The 17,666-nt window shown below is 62.7% G+C and overlaps 3 protein-coding genes across 3 annotated transcripts; all 3 read right to left on the reverse strand.

Moving 5' to 3' along the window:
• Positions 1 to 194: 194 nt before the first annotated feature.
• CHRNG (cholinergic receptor nicotinic gamma subunit) lies at positions 195 to 4,836 on the reverse strand. The gene is made up of 12 exons (XM_064384925.1): positions 4,599 to 4,836; positions 4,099 to 4,235; positions 3,952 to 3,996; positions 3,631 to 3,740; positions 3,381 to 3,536; positions 3,055 to 3,152; positions 2,091 to 2,294; positions 1,688 to 1,802; positions 1,295 to 1,409; positions 777 to 981; positions 541 to 674; positions 195 to 464 (listed from the first exon to the last, which is right to left on the reverse strand). The coding sequence occupies exons 1-12, from the start codon at positions 4,834 to 4,836 to the stop codon at positions 297 to 299; spliced, it is 1,725 nt and encodes a 574-aa protein (XP_064240995.1). The 3' UTR covers positions 195 to 296.
• An 861-nt stretch (positions 4,837 to 5,697) lies between these two features.
• On the reverse strand, positions 5,698 to 9,935 carry CHRND (cholinergic receptor nicotinic delta subunit). Its single transcript, XM_064384927.1, has 12 exons — positions 9,550 to 9,935; positions 8,721 to 8,866; positions 8,499 to 8,543; positions 8,299 to 8,408; positions 8,029 to 8,184; positions 7,704 to 7,819; positions 7,251 to 7,451; positions 6,811 to 6,922; positions 6,581 to 6,695; positions 6,190 to 6,391; positions 5,967 to 6,085; positions 5,698 to 5,880 (listed from the first exon to the last, which is right to left on the reverse strand). Exons 1-12 carry the CDS (start codon positions 9,599 to 9,601, stop codon positions 5,698 to 5,700), a joined length of 1,557 nt encoding a protein of 518 aa, XP_064240997.1. The 5' UTR covers positions 9,602 to 9,935.
• Positions 9,936 to 10,078: 143 nt separating this feature from the next.
• Positions 10,079 to 17,138, reverse strand: PRSS56 (serine protease 56). Its single transcript, XM_064384928.1, has 17 exons — positions 16,899 to 17,138; positions 15,994 to 16,155; positions 15,217 to 15,414; positions 14,660 to 14,713; positions 14,163 to 14,352; positions 13,957 to 14,065; positions 13,717 to 13,876; positions 13,435 to 13,577; positions 13,150 to 13,309; positions 12,877 to 13,065; positions 12,623 to 12,784; positions 12,415 to 12,478; positions 12,035 to 12,197; positions 11,484 to 11,628; positions 11,296 to 11,376; positions 10,958 to 11,073; positions 10,079 to 10,829 (listed from the first exon to the last, which is right to left on the reverse strand). The coding sequence occupies exons 1-17, from the start codon at positions 17,041 to 17,043 to the stop codon at positions 10,656 to 10,658; spliced, it is 2,415 nt and encodes an 804-aa protein (XP_064240998.1). The 5' UTR covers positions 17,044 to 17,138; the 3' UTR covers positions 10,079 to 10,655.
• Between the last annotated feature and the right edge of the window lie 528 nt (positions 17,139 to 17,666).

Below are 17,666 nucleotides of genomic sequence, written 5' to 3' on the forward strand. Positions count from 1 at the left end.
TAAATTTGCAGTGGGGTGATGTGGTTCTTGCTGCCAGCACTGCTGCATGGCCTGTTAGATGTCTGACTCTGTTCCAGTTTCCCCATGCCCCATCCCACAGGGCTGTGCAGCCTTAGAGGTGTGTGGCCAGCCTCCACAGGGTGTACATCCAGCCTCTGAGGCAGGTGGGCATGGAGCAGAGATGGAATGGAGGCTTGCAAGATTTGGGGGTTTTATTTCCACATTCAGCACAGAATGAGCACACCATCTTCCTCCTTCCCCCATCTCCACCCTTGGCTGGCAGGCACCTGTGAGCATCACTGTGGCAGGTACTGCTTGGGGTCCCCAGGGAAGGGCAGAGCAGGTGCCTGGTTGAAGTGAGCCACGAGGAAGATTCCAACAGTGCCACACACAAAGAGGGAGGCCATGATGAAGAAGCAGACACGGTCGATCACCTGTCCCACCATCATCCACTCTTCGCTCTCCTGCCAGTGCACAGGAAGGGTGAGGGCTGTGCCCACTGCCCCCCATGCAGCTCCCTCTCCTCCAGCTCTCACTCACGCTGCTGAAGTCGTTCTGCTCCCGTGTGGCATTGGCAATGTAGTTGCAGGCATCCACACAGGCGCGGATCTCGGGACCTGCCTCCTCCAGGCTCTGGCAGAAGTCCTGGGGACTGCCACTCTCCAGACCACGTCCTGTGAGTAGCAGAGCCAGCACAGCGGGCACCAGCAAGCGCTCAGCCGCCTGGCACAAAGCCCAACTTCACAGGGAGGTGCCAACCCCCCGGGGTCACTCACCAATCTTGTCCAGCACAGTTTTCATCAGCCCATCTCTTTCCTTCTGCTTCTCAAAGAGCAGCTCGGTCCTGGCTTTCCAGAGCATGTACTCATCAGCTTTCGCCATGAGCCCCAGGGAGCTGCGTCTGCGGATGGCTTGTGGAGGCCCTGGGGTCTCCTCTGGCACGGCCATGCCCAGGTAGCGGGGCAGGAGGTGCAAGAACACCTGGGCACAGTGTCACTTGTGGGGATCCACACAGCACAAGTCCCCCTCACACTGCCCAGAGCACCCAATGGGTGTGACTGGTTTCCCTGGCATGGTGCTATTGGGATGTTGGCACCTACTGCTCCCCAGTGTTAGGAGTGCCTTGGTGGCACAGTCTGGTCCATTGGGGACCTCTGGGACCTTCTCTTTGTGCCGGGACTTGCACTCAGAGGAAGGCATGCCTGCCACCTTACTCTGCAAGGGACATGGCCTTGATCCCCAAATGCCCATCCCACTCCCCCTGTATAAAGGGTAGGGGCATGATGGCAGGTACCTGGCGCACTCTCTGGGACATGGAGTGAGTGTTGGGCGTTCTCAGGGAGACGTTGAGGACAATGACAGCATTCACCACAATCACCACTGTCACCACCATGAGGAAGGTCAGGTATCTGGGGAGGGGGCACAGAGACTCAGTAGGGCTGCTGGGTCATAAGCTATCACAAGCTATGGTCCCGCAAGGTCCTTCTCTGTGCCCTCCTGCTGGTGGGAGCTGGTGACAGGCAGTGAAACACAGGCAAGTGACAGCCCTGTGTCAGCCCCATCTGGGCTGGGGGTTATTTCTGTAGCAAAGTCCTGTCCCTGGGCACTGTCTGCTCCACAGCACCTGAGACCCTGCTGGCACAGTGTGACAAGAGGGCTGGCACCCCTATCCCAATGTGTCACTTACTTCCCAATGAGAGGCACGGCCTGGGAGGTCTCAGGCACCTTCTGGGCAATGAGGAAGAGGAAGACAGTCTGGGCCAGGAGAACATTGATGGAGACGGTGCATTTCTGCCCACCCGCTGCCAAGGAGGGGGAAAGGCAGAGTTTAGCACTGGGTAGTGCTGTGGGCATTGCCCTCCTAAGGCAAAAAACCCCCACCCAAAAGCTGAATTAGACAAGTCTTGCCTTGAGGCATTAACTATGGGATACAGAGAAGTTTACACACTTTTCCCAATCCAAATTCTACAGCAGTGGGTGAGAGATGATACTGATGGTCCCCAAGCACAGAGGGGATGAGGAGCCCTTCCTGGAGTGTTGCTGTCCCCTTGCACACCCCCATGCCCCCAGGGGGCACAGTCCCATTGTACCTTTGGCGGGCAGGAAGTAGACAAGCACAGCCATGGCAGAGATGAGGACACAGGGCACGATGATGTTGATGATGTAGAAGAGCGGCTTGCGCTGGATGATGAGGTAGAAGATGATCTGCTGGTACTGGATGTCATCTGGGGTGAAGTGCTCCGAGTTGATGATCTTCCGAGCGGGGCGGTGCTTGATGGCCCATTCGCCATTCTCTGCATCGTGGTGGTGCCAGGTGAGTCCACTGTCCCCACAGGGGTGCTGGGCCTCCAGACCCCCAGTGCAGGGAGGAAGGGGAGGACTGGTGACTGGCATGGGCACCCAGGCTGTGCACAGTGCTAGAGCCACTTGTGAGGGAGATGAGCACTGTGGAACGTGCCAGGGTGCCTGGGCAAAACACCCCAAAAAGCAACAGGATGGGGCAGCTGGGCACATATGGGACACCTTTAACACCTTGGGGGCTCCCAGGGCTATGGCTGTGGGGCTGGGATTCCCCCATCTCCCCATTTCCACAGTGCCACGGAGGGAAGCCAAGCATGACACTGGGTGACAGCACACTGCTCTCTCGTGCTCTCCACGGGAGCGATAGATTTTTTTCCCAGTCAAGATCGCAACTCAGGCCGGTAATGAAAAAATAAATCTCGCTGCCCGAAAAGCATTTTGTTCCTTCAATATGCAATTAAAATGTGATGGAAAACGTCATTGTTTGGCCATGACAGCTACGTTCCCAGCATCAATCAAGCTTGCAGGAGCAGTGCTCTCCGGCAGCAGCTGCCAGGCTGCAAGAGCCCTGAGCTGGGGGGGTTAGAAAAACAAATCTCTCCCACACTCCTGCTTCCACTAATAACTTAAGTGCCCATGTAATGGTGGGAGCTGCTAATAGTCCCTGCAGCCCTGCTTTTGGCAGCAGCCAGACCTGCTGCATGTCCCCTGTGGTGGGACACCCTTCTGCCATGGCTGTGGCTGCAGTGTTACCTGTGAAAGCCTCGGGGTCGATAAAGATCCACTCCACAGTCTGGCCATCCTCCACCGTCAGCAGCAGGTTGATTTCATTGGCACTGTACGTCTGGGACCTGGGGAGAGACAAGGTGGTGGCACAGGCTGGCATGCAGCAAGCTGGATGGGCAAGGGGTGCCAGTGTGGCACCTCCAGCCCTTCCTTGGGGTGCCTGGCTTGTCAGTGGTGCCTCCTGCTAAGTGGCAGGGGACAGGCAGGTGGCACTTATCTCCCCAGGGGCAAAGGTGGGCATCCCACGCTAATCCCTGTGTCCCAGGAGGAGCTGCCATGGTGCCCATGCTCACTGGAAGACCATGGTGCAGTTCTGCCAGTCGAAGGGGAAGTAGGTGACGTGGATGACGCAGACGCTGCGGTAGATGGCCGGTGGCAGCCAGTAGATGCTGCCGTCAGGGGACACCAGCACGTTGGTGTAGAGGGTGATTTCAAATGTCCCGTCGATGCTGGGGGGGAAAAGGATGAGCTCAGCTCCAAACTATGCCTGGGAGGCAGCTGCCAGCCTTATGTGGGGCGTGTCCCCATTGCCCTGTCACCTACTTGTTCTCCAGGACGATGTCTGGCAGCCAGACCATGGTGGAGGGCACCCTCAGCAGCTGGATGTCGTCGTATTTCTTGGGGTCCCAGCTCAGGCGATAATCAGACCATTGCTGGGAGAAGGAGAGATGAGGAGGAGGGGTCATGCAGCCCCCTAGGATGAAAGAGATTGTGAGCTGCCTGTGCTATGCTGCCCACAAAAGGGGCTCATTTGGGGGTGCCCACAAAAGAGGGTGCAGGTTACAGTGGCAGCCCCTCATGGGGTGCCACCCTGATATGCAAACATGGCTGGGCATGATCCTGCCTAGAGGGAAGAGGTCTCACCATCTCGATCCAGACGTTGGTGGTGAGGGTCTCCTCCCGTTCATTCTGGCAGGGAAGGAATGAGGGAGATGGCTTTAGTGCCCTGCCTTCTGCCCCACAAGTGGGGGCAAATTCTGTCCCACTGGGGGTACCCGGGGGGTCTCTCACCAGGGAGATGAGGTTGGTGAGGGTGAGCTTGAGGGAGACATCGATGATCTCATCCCCCCGGGCCGGGCGCAGTTGTTGATTGTAGTTGGACATGAGGTCCTGCAGCAGCTTTTCCTCCTGGTTCCTGCAGCTCACACCTGGGAGGCACACGCCGTGTGACACCCCGGGGGGAAGGCAGCGGGGTCACTGAGGGTCCCCAGACCCGATATGCTGGGGGGGGAGGCACAGGGTGCACGGGGAAGGGATGCCCAAGCGTGTATCGCTGCGGGATCTGCTCCGCGATCCTGGCAGCCCCGCCGGTGCCCAGGCAGGGGCTGTGACCCCGGCCCGTCCTCACCCAGCTCACCGGGACCTCTCCAGGGCAGGACACCGGGCAGTGGGCTGGCAGCACAGGCACAGCCCGGTGCCAGCCTGGCACGGACTTCCAGGGGTGACAATCCCAGGTGCACAGGTGGGGTGGCCAGGTGCCCTCCAGGCCTCCCTGGCCGGGCAGACCTTACCTGCCAGGGCGCAGAGGACGAGCAGGAGCCCGAGGCCGCGCATGGCCGTGCCCGGGCCGAGGGCTGCGCTCCGCTCGGCCGCCGGCGCGTTCTGGGCCTGGCGCCCGCTGGGACAGGACAGCTGTCCCCTGCCACCGTCAGCTGTTCCATCAGCCACGGGGGCCCGGGAGCGACGCGTGACCACCCACTTCCCCCGCCGGTGGGGCCATGTCACTTCGCTGGGAAGCTCCTGTGGCATTTTGTGGCGGAGAGGTTGGGATTGGGGCAAGGGGCAAAATGAGCTCTGTGCCTTGGGTTCCCCGTGTCTCCCATAAAGGGGGGCATCTCCTTGCAGGTTATGGGAAAGGGGTGCCCCCCTGCCAGCACATCGTGTCCCTGCCACGGCAGTAGGTGCCCCTGGAATATGGGGTGGGGAAGGGACAGGCAAGCCCCACCACATCAGGCTGGGGAGTGATGCCCCCCCGGGGGTTCAAATCCTTCCAGCCCCTGTGTAGGAGGATCACAGGGAGAGGGGGATGGGGGTACAGGGGTGTGGTGAGATTCCTGGCTCAGTGGAGAGGATGTGACAGCTGTCCTGGGCCACTGCCGGTGGGGGCATGTCAGAGGTGTCCCCTGAAACCAGAGCCCTGGCATGCCACTGCTGAGCTGGGGAAGGAGACACCTCTCTGGGCGCCCTGCCTTGCTCTGTGGGATGGGCTGTGCTGGGGGGACACTGTGGGGGATCCTGGGGGCAGGGGAGAATTGTGGGCACTGATGGAATCTCTGCCAACTGCAGTGGGTCTGCAGGGGATGGTGCCATGCTGGGGGCCAACTCCTTCCCCAGCCCATCCTGCCCCAAGTGCCCAGCCCACAGGGGTAGCAGGGCCAGTGCCACCACACCCCTTCTGGCCACAGCTGGGGTCCACCATGCTCAGGACATCCAACAACACCCATTCCCTGGGTGGGCACCCCAGGACACACACAGTGTTCAGGCTGGGCATTGTGCCCATCGGAGCACAACGAGGGCAGCCACCAGTTCAGTGCCCCATGGCAAGAAGCTTTATTTTCCCAGAACAAGACAGGTGGGGGAGAGGCTGGCACGTGGGGTCCCCACAGCCCCCTAGATGAAGCGCTTGTTCTCCTCCCGGTAGTCGTAGGGGTCTCCAGCAAAGGGCAGTGGCGGCGGGTGGTTGTAGATGCCCATGAGGAAGATCCAGAGGGTGCCCACCACCAGCGTGGGGGTGATGATGAAGAAGCACAGGCGGTCCAGGGTCCGGGCCACACGGTTCCAGTTGTCGATCTCCTGTGGAGAGAGCCAGCAGCCAGGCAGTGTGGGGGCACAGTGGGCACAGGGAGCTCCCCCTGCCCTCCCAGTGCCCACGTCCCCACCTCATTGTAGCTGTTTTCATCCCTCATGTGCTTGACAATGTAGTTGGCATTGTCGATGACGGGTTTCATGTGCTCGTAGGGCTGCTCCTCCCCCGAGTCCATGCCCAGCGGCACCAAGCCTGGGGATGAGAGGGGGGGTGAGATGTGCCCCGAAGGGCTGCCAGCCGTGGAGACCCAGCCCTGCCACCCCTCCCTCTGTCCCCGCAGAGGGGCTGTGGCTCACGGGCAGGGGTGACGCGGCTGGTCAGCCCGTGCCGCTCCGACTGCTTCTCGAACATGAGCTCGCTGCGGGACTTGACGCTGAAGTATTCCTCTGCCTTGGCGATGTAGCCGGCCGAGCTGCAGCGCCGGATGCACGGCGCGCCCGCCGGGCTCTCGGTCGGCTGTGTCATGCCCAGCAGCCGGGGCAGGCTCTCCAGGAAGACCTGGGACACAAGAGGGAGTGTCGTCCCTTGGCCACTTCCCCAGTGTCTTGCCACCTTGTCCCCACCTTCTGCCCACAAACTCCATGTGGCACAGATGCAATGCCAGGGCCCTGCTGTCCCATGCCCTCTGTGGGGTCAGTGTGACCCTGTGCCCAGCAGTGCACCCACCCCTGCCCACATCCCGCTGACCTCTCTGACCCAGTCAGACATGACGTGGGTGCTGGGGGTGCGGAAGTGGAAGTTGAGGACCACGACGGAGATGATCACCACGGCTGTCACCAGAAGCATGATAAAAAGCAGATACCTGGCAGGGAGCATGGTCTTGGAGCTGGCATTGCCACAGGGACTGGGCACAGGCAGAGCTGCCCTCTGGCACCACGGGACTCCACAATGTCCCCTCTGTGGTGCTCAGGACTCACTTGCCAATGAGGGGGATGGCGTGGGAAGTGGCAGGCAGGCGCTGGGAGATCAGCAGGAGGAAGACAGACTGGGCCAGGAGCACTGAGATTACCAGGGTCATCTTCTCACCACCTGGAGAACAGGTAAGCTCAAGGCAAACCTTGCCCCAGGTGCCTCTAGCAGAGTCCCCAGTGCCAGGGTTGTCCTTGCAGTGTCCCATGATACAGTGCCCCACAAGGGCTTTTCTGTTATGGGAGTACCCTGGGGGCCCACATGGGATATCCCGTGCCCAAGTGCATCTCTGCCAGGATGCCTGGCTGGGGTGATGGTGTTCTACTGGGGATATTCCAGTTCTAGGATGCCCTCATGCTGGGCATTGGGCTGTTGCCTGGTGCAGGTGTGGGACACAGAGGTGGATGTGTCTGCCATTACTGGCACACAAGCCACAGGGCTCACTCACTGTCGGCGGGCAGGTAGAAGACGAGGATGACCATGAAGGCGATGAGGATGCAGGGTATGACGATGTTGATGACATAGAAGAGCGGCTTGCGTTTGATGATGAGGTAGAACGTGATGTCCTGGTGCTCACTGGTGTCCGGGGGAATGTCAGGGTAGATGTTCTTGCGGGCTGGGCGGTGGATGATTTCCCATTCCCCATTCTCTGCCAGGGCACAGGGGACAGCACATGGCATGGGGGACACCTGCCATGACCATCCTCACCAGGTCCCCTAGCACCAGCTTCCCTCCTCAGGGTGTGGATAGCATTCCAAGGTGGAATGAGTGCTAGGATGCCAAAGCCCCAGGTAGTGAATTTTCTCCATGGCAGTGTGCCCCCACTCCAGAATGCCCTCCACTCCTGACCTTTACAGGGTGTCCCACTGCCACAGGACATGAGAGAGAGCACCAGCATTACCTGTGAAGCCTTCAGGGTCAATGATGATCCACTCCACTGGGTAAGACCTCCCTGTGTCTGGGTCACTGTCCGTCTTCAAGTGTATGTTGATCTCCAGGGCACTGTATGCCAGCGACCTGGACCACAGCCAGGGGGTCAGACAGTGAGGGGCTGCTGGGTACCCACCACCCACCCCACCCTGACCTCCAGCATGATGGACTTAGGCCACCAAGTCACCTACAGACCCCCACCTTGCTGCGCCTCGACAGCAAGGGGAGGCACTTGCAGCAACATGCACCCAGGCATGCCATGCCCACATTGCTGCCCTGACCCAGCCACGCAGCACCTGAATCTGAGGGAGCAGTTCTGCCAGTCGAAGGGGAAGAAGTCCACGTTGATGAGGCAGGTGCTGCGGAAGATGGCGGGTGGCAGCCAGTAGACGTAGCCCGTGTCGTAGATGAGGACGTTGCAGTAGTAGGCGACCTCGAAGAGCCCATCATTGCTGTGCCAGCAGGGAGACAAGGTCATGGCACGGCTGGGAAGGGGCCAGGGCAGCCTGGACATGCACTGGGAACAGTTCAGAAGGACTGGGAGGGGAAATTGAGGCACAGCTCACTTGTTCTCCAGGACTATCTCCGGCAGCCACAGCATGTCTGGCGGCAGGCGGAGCACCTCAACGCCCCCAAACTCAGACTTGTTCCACTGCAGGCGGTAATCGGTCCAGCCCTGGAGGGGAGGGTCCTCAGGTCACTGCCTCACCGTGCTGGGCCGTCCCGTGGTGGCACAACTGATGCTGTGACACCTGTCCCTACTCACGTGCTCCAGCCATACGTTGGTGGTGAGCGTCTCGTCCACCTCTTTCTGCAAACAGCAACATGGGGCAGTGAGATGCCAGGGTGTGCCCCCAGCCCAGGACCCCCAGCCCTCACCAGCCAGGGTTGGAACAGCAGCCTCAGGGTTCCCCCCAGTGCAAGCAGCCCTAGGGGTGAGGCATGGCTGGGGGACACCCCACAGTGGGCCCTGCCCACTGGGACTCACCAGTGAGATGAGGTTGGAGAGGGTGAGGGCCAGGTAGACATCCACAACCTCATCAGTGGAGACCACAGGGCGCAACTCTTTGTCATAGCCCTTCTCCTCGAACAGGTGGTGGATGAGCCGCTCCTCCTGGTTCACACAGAGCCCACCTGGGGGTGTGGGGTCAGGCAAACCAGGGGGTTCAGGGGTTACTGGGCCCACAGCCACCCCCTGGGATGCTCGGCAAGGGTAGGGTGGTATAAGAATAGAGGGGAGAGGAAGAGGCCAGGACACTGCATGTCTGTGCTGCACAGGAGAACAGACATGGACGTGCAGGAATGACAGACATGTGGCAGCACATGGTCACACACGGTCACGGGACGAGGACGTGGGCACAGACGCAGAGGGACACACAGATACAAACCCAGCACAGAGAGGGACACAGACACGAGACATTTGGATACAGGCGTGGTGGAACTGTGCACGTAGGTGGCTGTACACACAGAACACACATGGACTCATGGACACGGACCCAGTGTGTGCAGGGACACGTGGTCATGCATTCAGCACAGACAGACACAGGGACACATGGATACAGTGACACTGTGCACTGACAGCACATGGCCCGGGTAGGGACATGGCTCTGGGTGACACAGCCAGGAAAGAAGCACAAAGCACACACAGTGAGTGGACTCTGCCAGGCAACATCCAAAATGCAGCCCTGGGGACCCTGGTGCCCAGTTTGGACCCTGCCACCATCATCCCCCACCAACCCCAGCGAGAGGACCCGTAACCCCATGGGCACCCCATGCAGCAGAGCAGCAGGGCACCCCATGACCCAGACCCTGCTCACCCGACAGCATCAGTGCCCCGAGCAGGGCCAGCTGCTGCAGCAGGCTCCCCATGCCGTGCCCGCGGTGCCCTCACGCCGTGCCAGGCCCTGGCTGCCTCCCTGCCTGGCCTGGCTGAGCGGATGTCCGGCTGCCGGAGGGAGTGGGAGATGGATGGTGCCAGGTGCTGAGGGGGAAGGGTACCGGCACCACAGAGCTGCTCCAGCCCCTCTCTTCCGGCACCCCCACGTGCAGGGAAGGGGAGATGGGCAGGCACAGCTGGCCTTGCTGTCCCCACGGGTGTCAGCCCATCACCCTGAGCCTGGGCACCGCAGCACAGGCACTGCTGGGCACGGGGGCAGCGCCCCTGCCCTGCTGCTCAGCAGTCCCAGTGATGCTGCTCGGAGTGGCAGGGTCCCCACAGCAGGGTCCCCAGGGTGCCCACTGATGCCCAAGCACAGGGCTGGCACCCACCACTGACCACTAACCCTGGGCACACTCAGCCCCTGCATCAGGAGGTTTCATGTGGGTCCCAGAGGGGTGTCACCAGGGTGAGCACCAGTGCTGTGCTGGGGGTGCTGCATGGACAGGAGGGTGTCTGACCCCTGGGGAAGGGGCTGGAGAGTCTGTGCCAGGGTGGGCACAGCAGGAACCAAGGCTGGAGGCATCACTTCAGAGTACAAGGGGGATAGGAAGGGGGATGCAATGGGATATCATAGCTCCCCTGGAAAGTCCCTCCCCAGTCACCCACTTCACCAGCACTCTCTGGCGCAGCACTCGCTTCACATTCGCCAGCTACTGGAAAATAGAGCCCTTCTTTATTGAAAAATAAACCTTCTCTGTACAAATAAATAACAGCTCAGGTGCCTCTGGGGAAGATGGGGTGAGGGTGGGCTTGCCAAGGTGGGGGTTCCAGGGCAGAGGAGGACTGTGATTCCTGGCTGAGATGCTTCAGCTACCCACCAGAACCCCATTGCCCTGGGGAAGTAAGGAAGTGCTGGTGGGAAGACAGACTGAGGTACAACTGGGGAGAAAGGGGTGGAAGAGCCTAAGACTGGGAGTGGAGTGTGTTCGAAGGACATAAGGGACACCTGCCCAGAGCCTCTCCCCATGCTGGCACACTGCCCCATTAGGTTTTCAGCGCTTCGAGCGCCAGAGCGACAAGGCCAGGCATGCTACGGGCCAGTGTGTCACTCTCCAGCCCCACAAGGCCAGTGAAGGCCATGGGGCGGCCCCCTACGGTGGCCCGGACCTGTGCCCGGTACAGTCCCTTGGTGTTTTTGGAGCCCAGGTCCACCAGGATCTGTGGGGAGACAACAGCACCGTGAGTCCCAGGGCAGCCATGGGCAGAGCGGGACAGTGGCAGGCTGGGGGATGGCACTGCCTGGCTGCCAGGGTGTGTGTCCTGGGGCGGCTGGATGGGGCACTCACCTCTTGGAAGGTCATGGCCAGGTGTGCCTCGGGCACCCGCAGCACCCAGGCGTACAGGTCGCGCACCGCGCCCACCCGCACTGCCGACTCGTTGAGGCCAGGGCAGGCTGCAGCCCCTGGGACAGGCAGGAGAGAATGGAGGGGACATCAGGGATCGATCCTAGGGCACCATGCTGCTGCCCACCACAGCGAGGAGCACCCTGGGGACAGCAGGGGAGCATGGGCAGAGCAAAACTGTCCCACTGAAATGGGACAGCCCTGAGACAGGGGAGCAAGGCTGGGCTTGTCACCGTTCCCATGGTGACACCCAGCACCCCGTGGTATCTGTGGGAGCTTACCTCTGCCCACACCTGCCTCCTCCTCCTCTTCCTCCTCTATCCTGGGCAGCTCCGTGGGCACCAGTTCCCGTTTCTCCCTCCCTGCCACAGAGAGAGGTGTAAACGGCCGGCGGGCACTGCCCGGACACAGAGCTGGCCAGTGCATGGACACCCTGCTGCCCCAGTGCCCCCAGTCCCTCCAGGCTCACGGGGTTCATGGCTTGGCACGGGGGTCCCTGCCACCTCTCCAGATGGCTCCATGGCTTCCAGGGTGGTGCCAAGGTCCAGCTCTGCCCGCAGCTGGGTGAGGAAGGCTCCTCCCTGTGCCAGCATCTCCTCCACCACATCTTCACCCTGATGAAGGGAAGAGTGGGACAGGCTGGGCGATGGGGCACCCACAGGGCACCCGTGGGCACAGCCACGTGCACGGTGGCAGAGTGAGGGCATGGGTGGGCTGGTGTCAGACAGGGCATTGGTGACATGCAAGTGCTTTGTGGCTGTGTTGGGTCAGATCCTAAGCTGCAGGGTCAGACCCATGGCTGGCTCTGCACTGGCTGGACTCGGAGCACTGGTTTATTTGGGGAGGGTGAGATGCCCCTTCTGTGGTGGCAGAGTGAGAGATGCCACTTCTGCAGCTGCACAGAGGACAATGGACCCAAGGGATGTCAGGAGGGGACACAGGGGAACTGAATAGGTTTGGTCCCTGGTCGCTCAGTCACAAGAGGACAGGGGCTCCCCCAGCCTGTCCCTCCCCACATACCTGCAGGAAGAGCTGCGTCTCCCCAGAAAGCTGCTCCCTGTCCTGTGTTGTCTCCAGGTGGCTGTCCCCTGCCACAGTCCTCAGAGCCTCCACCCAGTCCTGCAGCTGGGGTCCCACCACCCCAAAAAGCTCTGCAAAGGGGGGCAGCAGCTCGCCCCCCCACCTGGAAGCACAACGGGGCGAGCTCAGACTGGGTGGGCAGTGCCACCCTCTGCACCCCCCCTGGGCACCCTGTGGGAATGTCCTGGCAGCAGCAGGAACAGGATCCCCTCCAGGCTGTCCCCAGAATGCCATGTCAGTGCCCACCAGTATCTCAACCACCTCCCCAGCCTCTTTAGCCCCTCATCCCGTGGCCCACCTGAGGGAGCCATGGGCCTCACCTGCTGAGGGGTCTCTGGGGTCCCACTGCTGTGGGGCTGGATTGGCCCCCTGCCACAGCCAGGCCTGTGGGAACAAGAAAAGGACAAGACAAGGGATAGAGCAGCCCTGTTGGGAAGCCAGGGCAGGCTGCTGGCGCTCCAAGCACCAGCACAGGGGAGACTGAGGGGACCCCAACCGGGCATGGGGTGGTCCAGCCTGGGCGAGTACCTGGGGCATCCCTGCGGACACGGGGAGGGAAGAAGTGCCCATAGATCTTGCCCAGGAGCTGGGGCAGAGTGCGGGTGAGGAAGGAGAAATCAAACTGGTTTCGGATGAAGTCCCCAGCCTGGTGCAAGAGATCCACCAAGGTCTGGGCATAGGAGTGCAGCTCTGTGGGCATAGAGGGAAAGACGTGACCTTGGCCCCACGCCAGAAATGGGGTCCCTCCCTGCACCCTAACCCTGGCACGACCCCCAGCTCACCACATCTTCTCGTCCTGGCGTGGCAGGTCTCCTCGGCCAGACGGGCACAGGTGGCCCGGCCCTGAGGTGCCCGGCAGGACGCGGCGTAGAAGGCACAGAGACGGGCGCGCTCCGGGGACTGCTGCTCGGGGGGCAGCTGCGCCACGGCCAGCAGGTCGAAGCAGCTCGGTTCTCGGCTGCCAGGGGCAGCTGTGAGAGAACCGGCACTGCCGTGAGTGCCGAAAACCCCCTGGGCATCCCCGTGCCCCGTGCGGTGCGGCCAGGAGCACTCACAGTGCATCTGCAGGCTCAGCCAGTCCGTGAAGGCAGTGACACGGGTGTACACCCCCGGTTTGCCCCGCTCGCCGCAGCCGTCGCCCCACGAGGTGATACCGTAGAGGACGAAGTGGTGCGAAGTGGGGTCCTCACACGCCAGCGGCCCCCCTGAGTCGCCCTGCAGGGGAAATGCCGGGGCATCAGGCTGGGACCCCAGCCATACTGATGGGCTGTGTGCGTGCCCGGCGCTGCGTGAGGGATTTTTGGAGTGGGATGCTGTCAGTCCCTCAGGCACGGTGTTACCTGGCAGGAGTCGATGCCTCCAGACAAATACCCAGCGCAGAACATGGCACTGGTGAGCAGGTCCTTGCCCAAGGCACCCCGGCACGTCTCCTGGCTGAGCAGGGGCACCTGTGCCTCCATCACCACATCGGCTGCGGGTCCCTCTGCCAGGCAAGGCACCCGTTACGGGGTCCCCTGTGCCCGGACATCTCCCTTTCTTCCACATCCCCCTGCCCTGCCCCGGTGCGCTGGGGCTGGGCGCCAGAGAGGGCACAGAGGGGAACACCCCACGGAGCCTCTCACCTTCGTAGAGGGAGCCCCAGCCCGCGATGTAGCAGGGGGTGCCGGGGCTGGGCTCGGCGGAGCCGCTGGGCAGGCACACGGGGCTGACGGTGGGTGATGGGGCCAGCGGCACTGCCAGCTCCAGCAGCGCCAGGTCCCCGTGGAACGTCTTGGGGTTGAACTGGAAGGAGATGTGGGGATGTCGGTGTGGGCTTCTGAGGCACGCACAGGGAGGTGGGAGTGGTGCCCACCTCCACCGACCTTAGGGTGAGGCAGGATGCGCCGGACGGGCACCGCCCGCTTGCCCGCTCCCGGCTTGCCCAGCTCGTGGTCGCCCACCACCACTGTCCACGCCAGCTCGTTGCGGTTCCTGGCGGGGTGGGGGGCAGCCAGTTACAGGGGTGATGGCACTGCCCCGTGCCCGCCTCTGCAGGCGCCATCCCCGCACTGCCGTGCCCGCCCCGTACCCGCCAAAGCAGTGTGCCGCCGTGAGGACCCAGGAGCGCCCCACCAGCACCCCTCCGCACACCAGCTCCCCGTGCAGCCGCACCGACACCAGCCAGGGCCAGGCGCCCCGCGGGGCCGCGCTGCCGCCCATGATCCGTCCTCGGGGGGCTGTGCCGTTGGCTGCTGGGACCCCGCGGCGCCCACAGCTCCCTGGGGGACAAAGTCGGGATGAGGGGGGCGTCCTGCAGGCCGGCTGCCGGACACCCCGTCTCCCAGGTGGGCTCGGGTGGCCGGGGATGGCAGGTGGAGGGGGTGGGGGGCAGGCGGCGCGTCGGGCGCGCTGTCAAGCCTCATCGTGCTCACGGAGGCGAGCGGGCGGAGGGCCGGGGGCACCCCGCAGCCCGGCAGCTGCCGACGCTAACCTCTGCCCCCCGGCCCAGCAGGCAGCCGGGGGCCGGGGGCGCCCGCCGGAGCGGTGGGGGGGTGGCGTGGGCACGGCGGGGCCGCCCCGGCTCACCTGGCATTGCCGCCTCCGCTGCTGTGTCAGGACTCGGGGCCGCGGCCACCGTCTCTGCAGGGACAGGCTGTCATGGCATGTGGGGCACTCCCCACCGATGTCCACCTGCTGCCCCTGCTGTCCTGAAGTCGCTCCAGTTCCTTTCGGTGCCCCCAGCCCCCCCTCAGCCCGAACAAACATCCCTGTACCACCCCAGGGAGTGCTCATCACCCCCAGGGACTCGGTATGCGCAGTCTCCCCTTGCCCATTTCGCCCACCACAGATGGTTCATTGCCCCTCAGTGTCCCAGCCCAGCCCAATTTGCTCATGGCTCCGAACACCTCCATCCCCCAAATCTCCAATTCCCTTCCCAGATCCACCTCCCAGCCTTCCATCCCACCAGAGATCCCTTATCACTCTATCACACCCATACCTCCACCACCTCCCAACTCCATCCCAACACCCTCTGTCACCCCAACACTCCATATCCCTTCCAAGCATCCCCTGGGGAAACCCCATTTGTTATTGTAGGGTCTCCCATCTCTGGGAGGAGCCGGGGGGTGTGGGTGCCCACTCACGGCACTCCTGGAGGCGGTGGCGGCAGAGCTGGGCGCTGAGCGGGGCACAGGCGTGCAGGGCCCCCTCGGGTGGGCACAGGCGCTGGTAGGGGGCACAGGCCTGGCTCAGCGCCCGGTTGCGCTGGGGCAGCTCGGGCAGTGCCTGGGCATCCAGCAGGGCCTGGCAGCTGGGGGGCATGGCAGGGGGCACAGCTGGCGCTGCAAGGACAGCAGGGCTGTGGGCATTGCCGTGTCCTCCCTGTGCTCCTCTGCCCAGGCCACCCATCTCTGCTTTGGGATGGGTGGGAAGGGAGCATGATAGGCTGTGGAGTCAGCATGGTTTGGTAGGGTCTTCTGGGTACTGGGGTAGGTTTTTGGGGTGAATATCTGAAAAGTTCACAAGGGATCAGGCAGTGATTTTGATAGGGCTCCAGGCAATTGGGTAAGATCTAGATGCAAGGGGAATTGCTTGGGCAGGGTTGTTAGCAGTTAGGGATATATTTCGGGAGTCTGGGTGCTGCTTTGGTAAAAGCCTGTAGGCTAAGCCTGTAGGGGATGAGTATGGTTTGGGTAAGATCTTGGGGTATCATTTTGATAGGATTTCTAGGGGATGATATAGGCATCCAAATATTTGGGTAGAGTCTCCAGGCATGGAGTGCAGGTTTTAGTAGGATCTTCTGGGCATGGGATGGTGTTTGGATAGGACCCCTGGGCTGCGTTTGGGGATCCTGGGTTCTACTTGGGTAGGGTCTCCTGGGGACAGGGCAGGGCAGTGGGGGTGATGGGGCCATGACTCACGTGGGCAGCGGCCGGTGATGTTGGCGCAGGGTGGGAAGAGGCAGGGGGCACAGAGCCCGCAGGCACCCCGCTGCCGCTGCTGCTCCGCCAGCGCCCGCTCCAGCGCCAGCAGTGCGCTCCTGAGAGCCGCCTCCAGCACCAGCGTCCCCCGGCTGGACAGCGCTGATGGGTGCACAGGGTGCTCAGACCCCCAGAGCCCCCATTGCTGCCCCCCACCACAGCCACGGGGTGCCCCCAGCCCGCCTGGTGCCTGCACCCCGGTATTGCCACGGCAGGTGTCAGGCTGGGCACGGCCTGTCGCCCTTTGACATTGCCTAGAGCGACAGCCACCAGTGTCACCTCCCTGCTGGAACTGGCACATGCACACCTGGGTGTTTGCCCAGGTCTCTGTGTTCCTGTTTTACGTGGAGGCAGGGTGTGAACCCAGGCAGGTGTGCCCACATGTGTGCCTCCGTGCACACTTTTGAGCACACACTTGTGTGCACCAGGGTCCGTGTGCCCGTGTCTGCCTGTTCCTGCATGTGCCCATGTGTGTGCAGTCCTGTGCCAGCCCAACGTGTGCATCCCCCCGTGTGCCCCTCTCTGTGACCACCTGTACCCATGCAGAGTCACCTTCCTGCTGGCCATGCCCTGGCAGATTGTCCCCTGAAAGTGGCACAGTGCTGGTGCTGCGGGGCATGAACCACAGTACTCCCTGCACCCCCTGTGTCCCCCAGTGCCACTGGCAGCACTTGACACTCAGTTCAGGCATGCCCCGGGTTTTAGGTGGTTTTGACAAGGACCTTGCCATCCTGCCTGTGCTGCCACCCTACCTGAGAGTAAGCCCAGGGTCTCGTCTCCTACAGCCACCCCATCTGCAGCCAAACTCTCCCGCAAAGACGCCCCCGCCCCTGTGCCCCACTGACCTTGCAGGACGCTGGCCGGCATGGGGTACAGCCTCTGGCCCAGGGGAGCCCCCCCCACCAGCTGCAGCAGCGGCAGCAAAAGCACGGGGGGGACCAGCCGGACCCCGAGAAGACCGTCCCGTGTCCTCTTTCCTCTTTGCTCCATCCCCGGGCGGGCAAAGGGGGGCAGGCGGGGGGAACCCCCGAAATGCCCGAGGCAGGCAAAGAGGGATGGATATATACGGTGCCCCCCGGGCGGTGGGAGGAGAGAGGGGCCGGGGGAGCACAAACAGGCGAGTTCATTAATGTCGCGCCAAGATGCCAGCTCGGGGCGGGGGGCGCGGGGGGGGCGCAGCCGGGGCCTCAATGCCGCCTTTGTTCGACGAGGCCTCCGGGCGGGCAGCATCAGACGGGCGCTGCGCTCCGGCGCTGCCCGCGGCCCTTGATCATTTTCACGCCAAGCCCTGGCCGCGCCACCCTCCCTCCTGCGGGCCCCGGGCGGGTGGGAACGCACCGGCGGCTGCGGGCGCGGGGGGCCCGGGCTGGGCGTGGGAGCCCCGCCGGAGGTTTCAAAGGCGGGCAGCGCGCCGGGAGCGGACAAGGCGGGGGAAGGGGAGGCGGGGGTGCCCGGGGCGGGGGGTCCCCGCTCTCCGTGCCAGCCCAACCCCGGCTGAAAAGATCGCACTGCGCCCTGTCCTGCCTGGGGTGCAGGAAGGAGGACGTGACCCGGCAAGGGGCAGGTGGCACCGTGTCACCTGCTGTCCTTCTTGCTTGTTCTCTTCTTCAGCA

The sequence above is a fragment of the Passer domesticus genome, chromosome 11 (assembly GCF_036417665.1).
Source record: "Passer domesticus isolate bPasDom1 chromosome 11, bPasDom1.hap1, whole genome shotgun sequence".
NCBI lineage: Eukaryota > Metazoa > Chordata > Aves > Passeriformes > Passeridae > Passer > Passer domesticus.

Coding starts and splice junctions, on each gene's coding strand:
- PRSS56 (XM_064384928.1), bottom strand. CDS start 17,043: ATGGAGCAAAGAGGAAAGAGGACACGGGACGGTCTTCTCGGGGTCCGG. Junction 14,066..14,162: donor GCGGCACACTGCTTTGGCGG/GTACGGGGCGGG, acceptor CCACCCCGCCAG/GAACCGCAACGAGCTGGCGT. Junction 13,066..13,149: donor GCTGAGCCTGCAGATGCACT/GTGAGTGCTCCT, acceptor GTTCTCTCACAG/CTGCCCCTGGCAGCCGAGAA.
- CHRND (XM_064384927.1), bottom strand. CDS start 9,601: ATGGGGAGCCTGCTGCAGCAGCTGGCCCTGCTCGGGGCACTGATGCTG. Junction 6,923..7,250: donor CTTCTACCTGCCCGCCGACA/GTGAGTGAGCCC, acceptor CCTGTTCTCCAG/GTGGTGAGAAGATGACCCTG. Junction 6,086..6,189: donor CAGCCGCGTCACCCCTGCCC/GTGAGCCACAGC, acceptor TCTCATCCCCAG/GCTTGGTGCCGCTGGGCATG.
- CHRNG (XM_064384925.1), bottom strand. CDS start 4,836: ATGCCACAGGAGCTTCCCAGCGAAGTGACATGGCCCCACCGGCGGGGG. Junction 3,741..3,951: donor CCAACGTCTGGATCGAGATG/GTGAGACCTCTT, acceptor TCCTTCTCCCAG/CAATGGTCTGATTATCGCCT. Junction 982..1,294: donor TGTCCCAGAGAGTGCGCCAG/GTACCTGCCATC, acceptor CACTGTGCCCAG/GTGTTCTTGCACCTCCTGCC.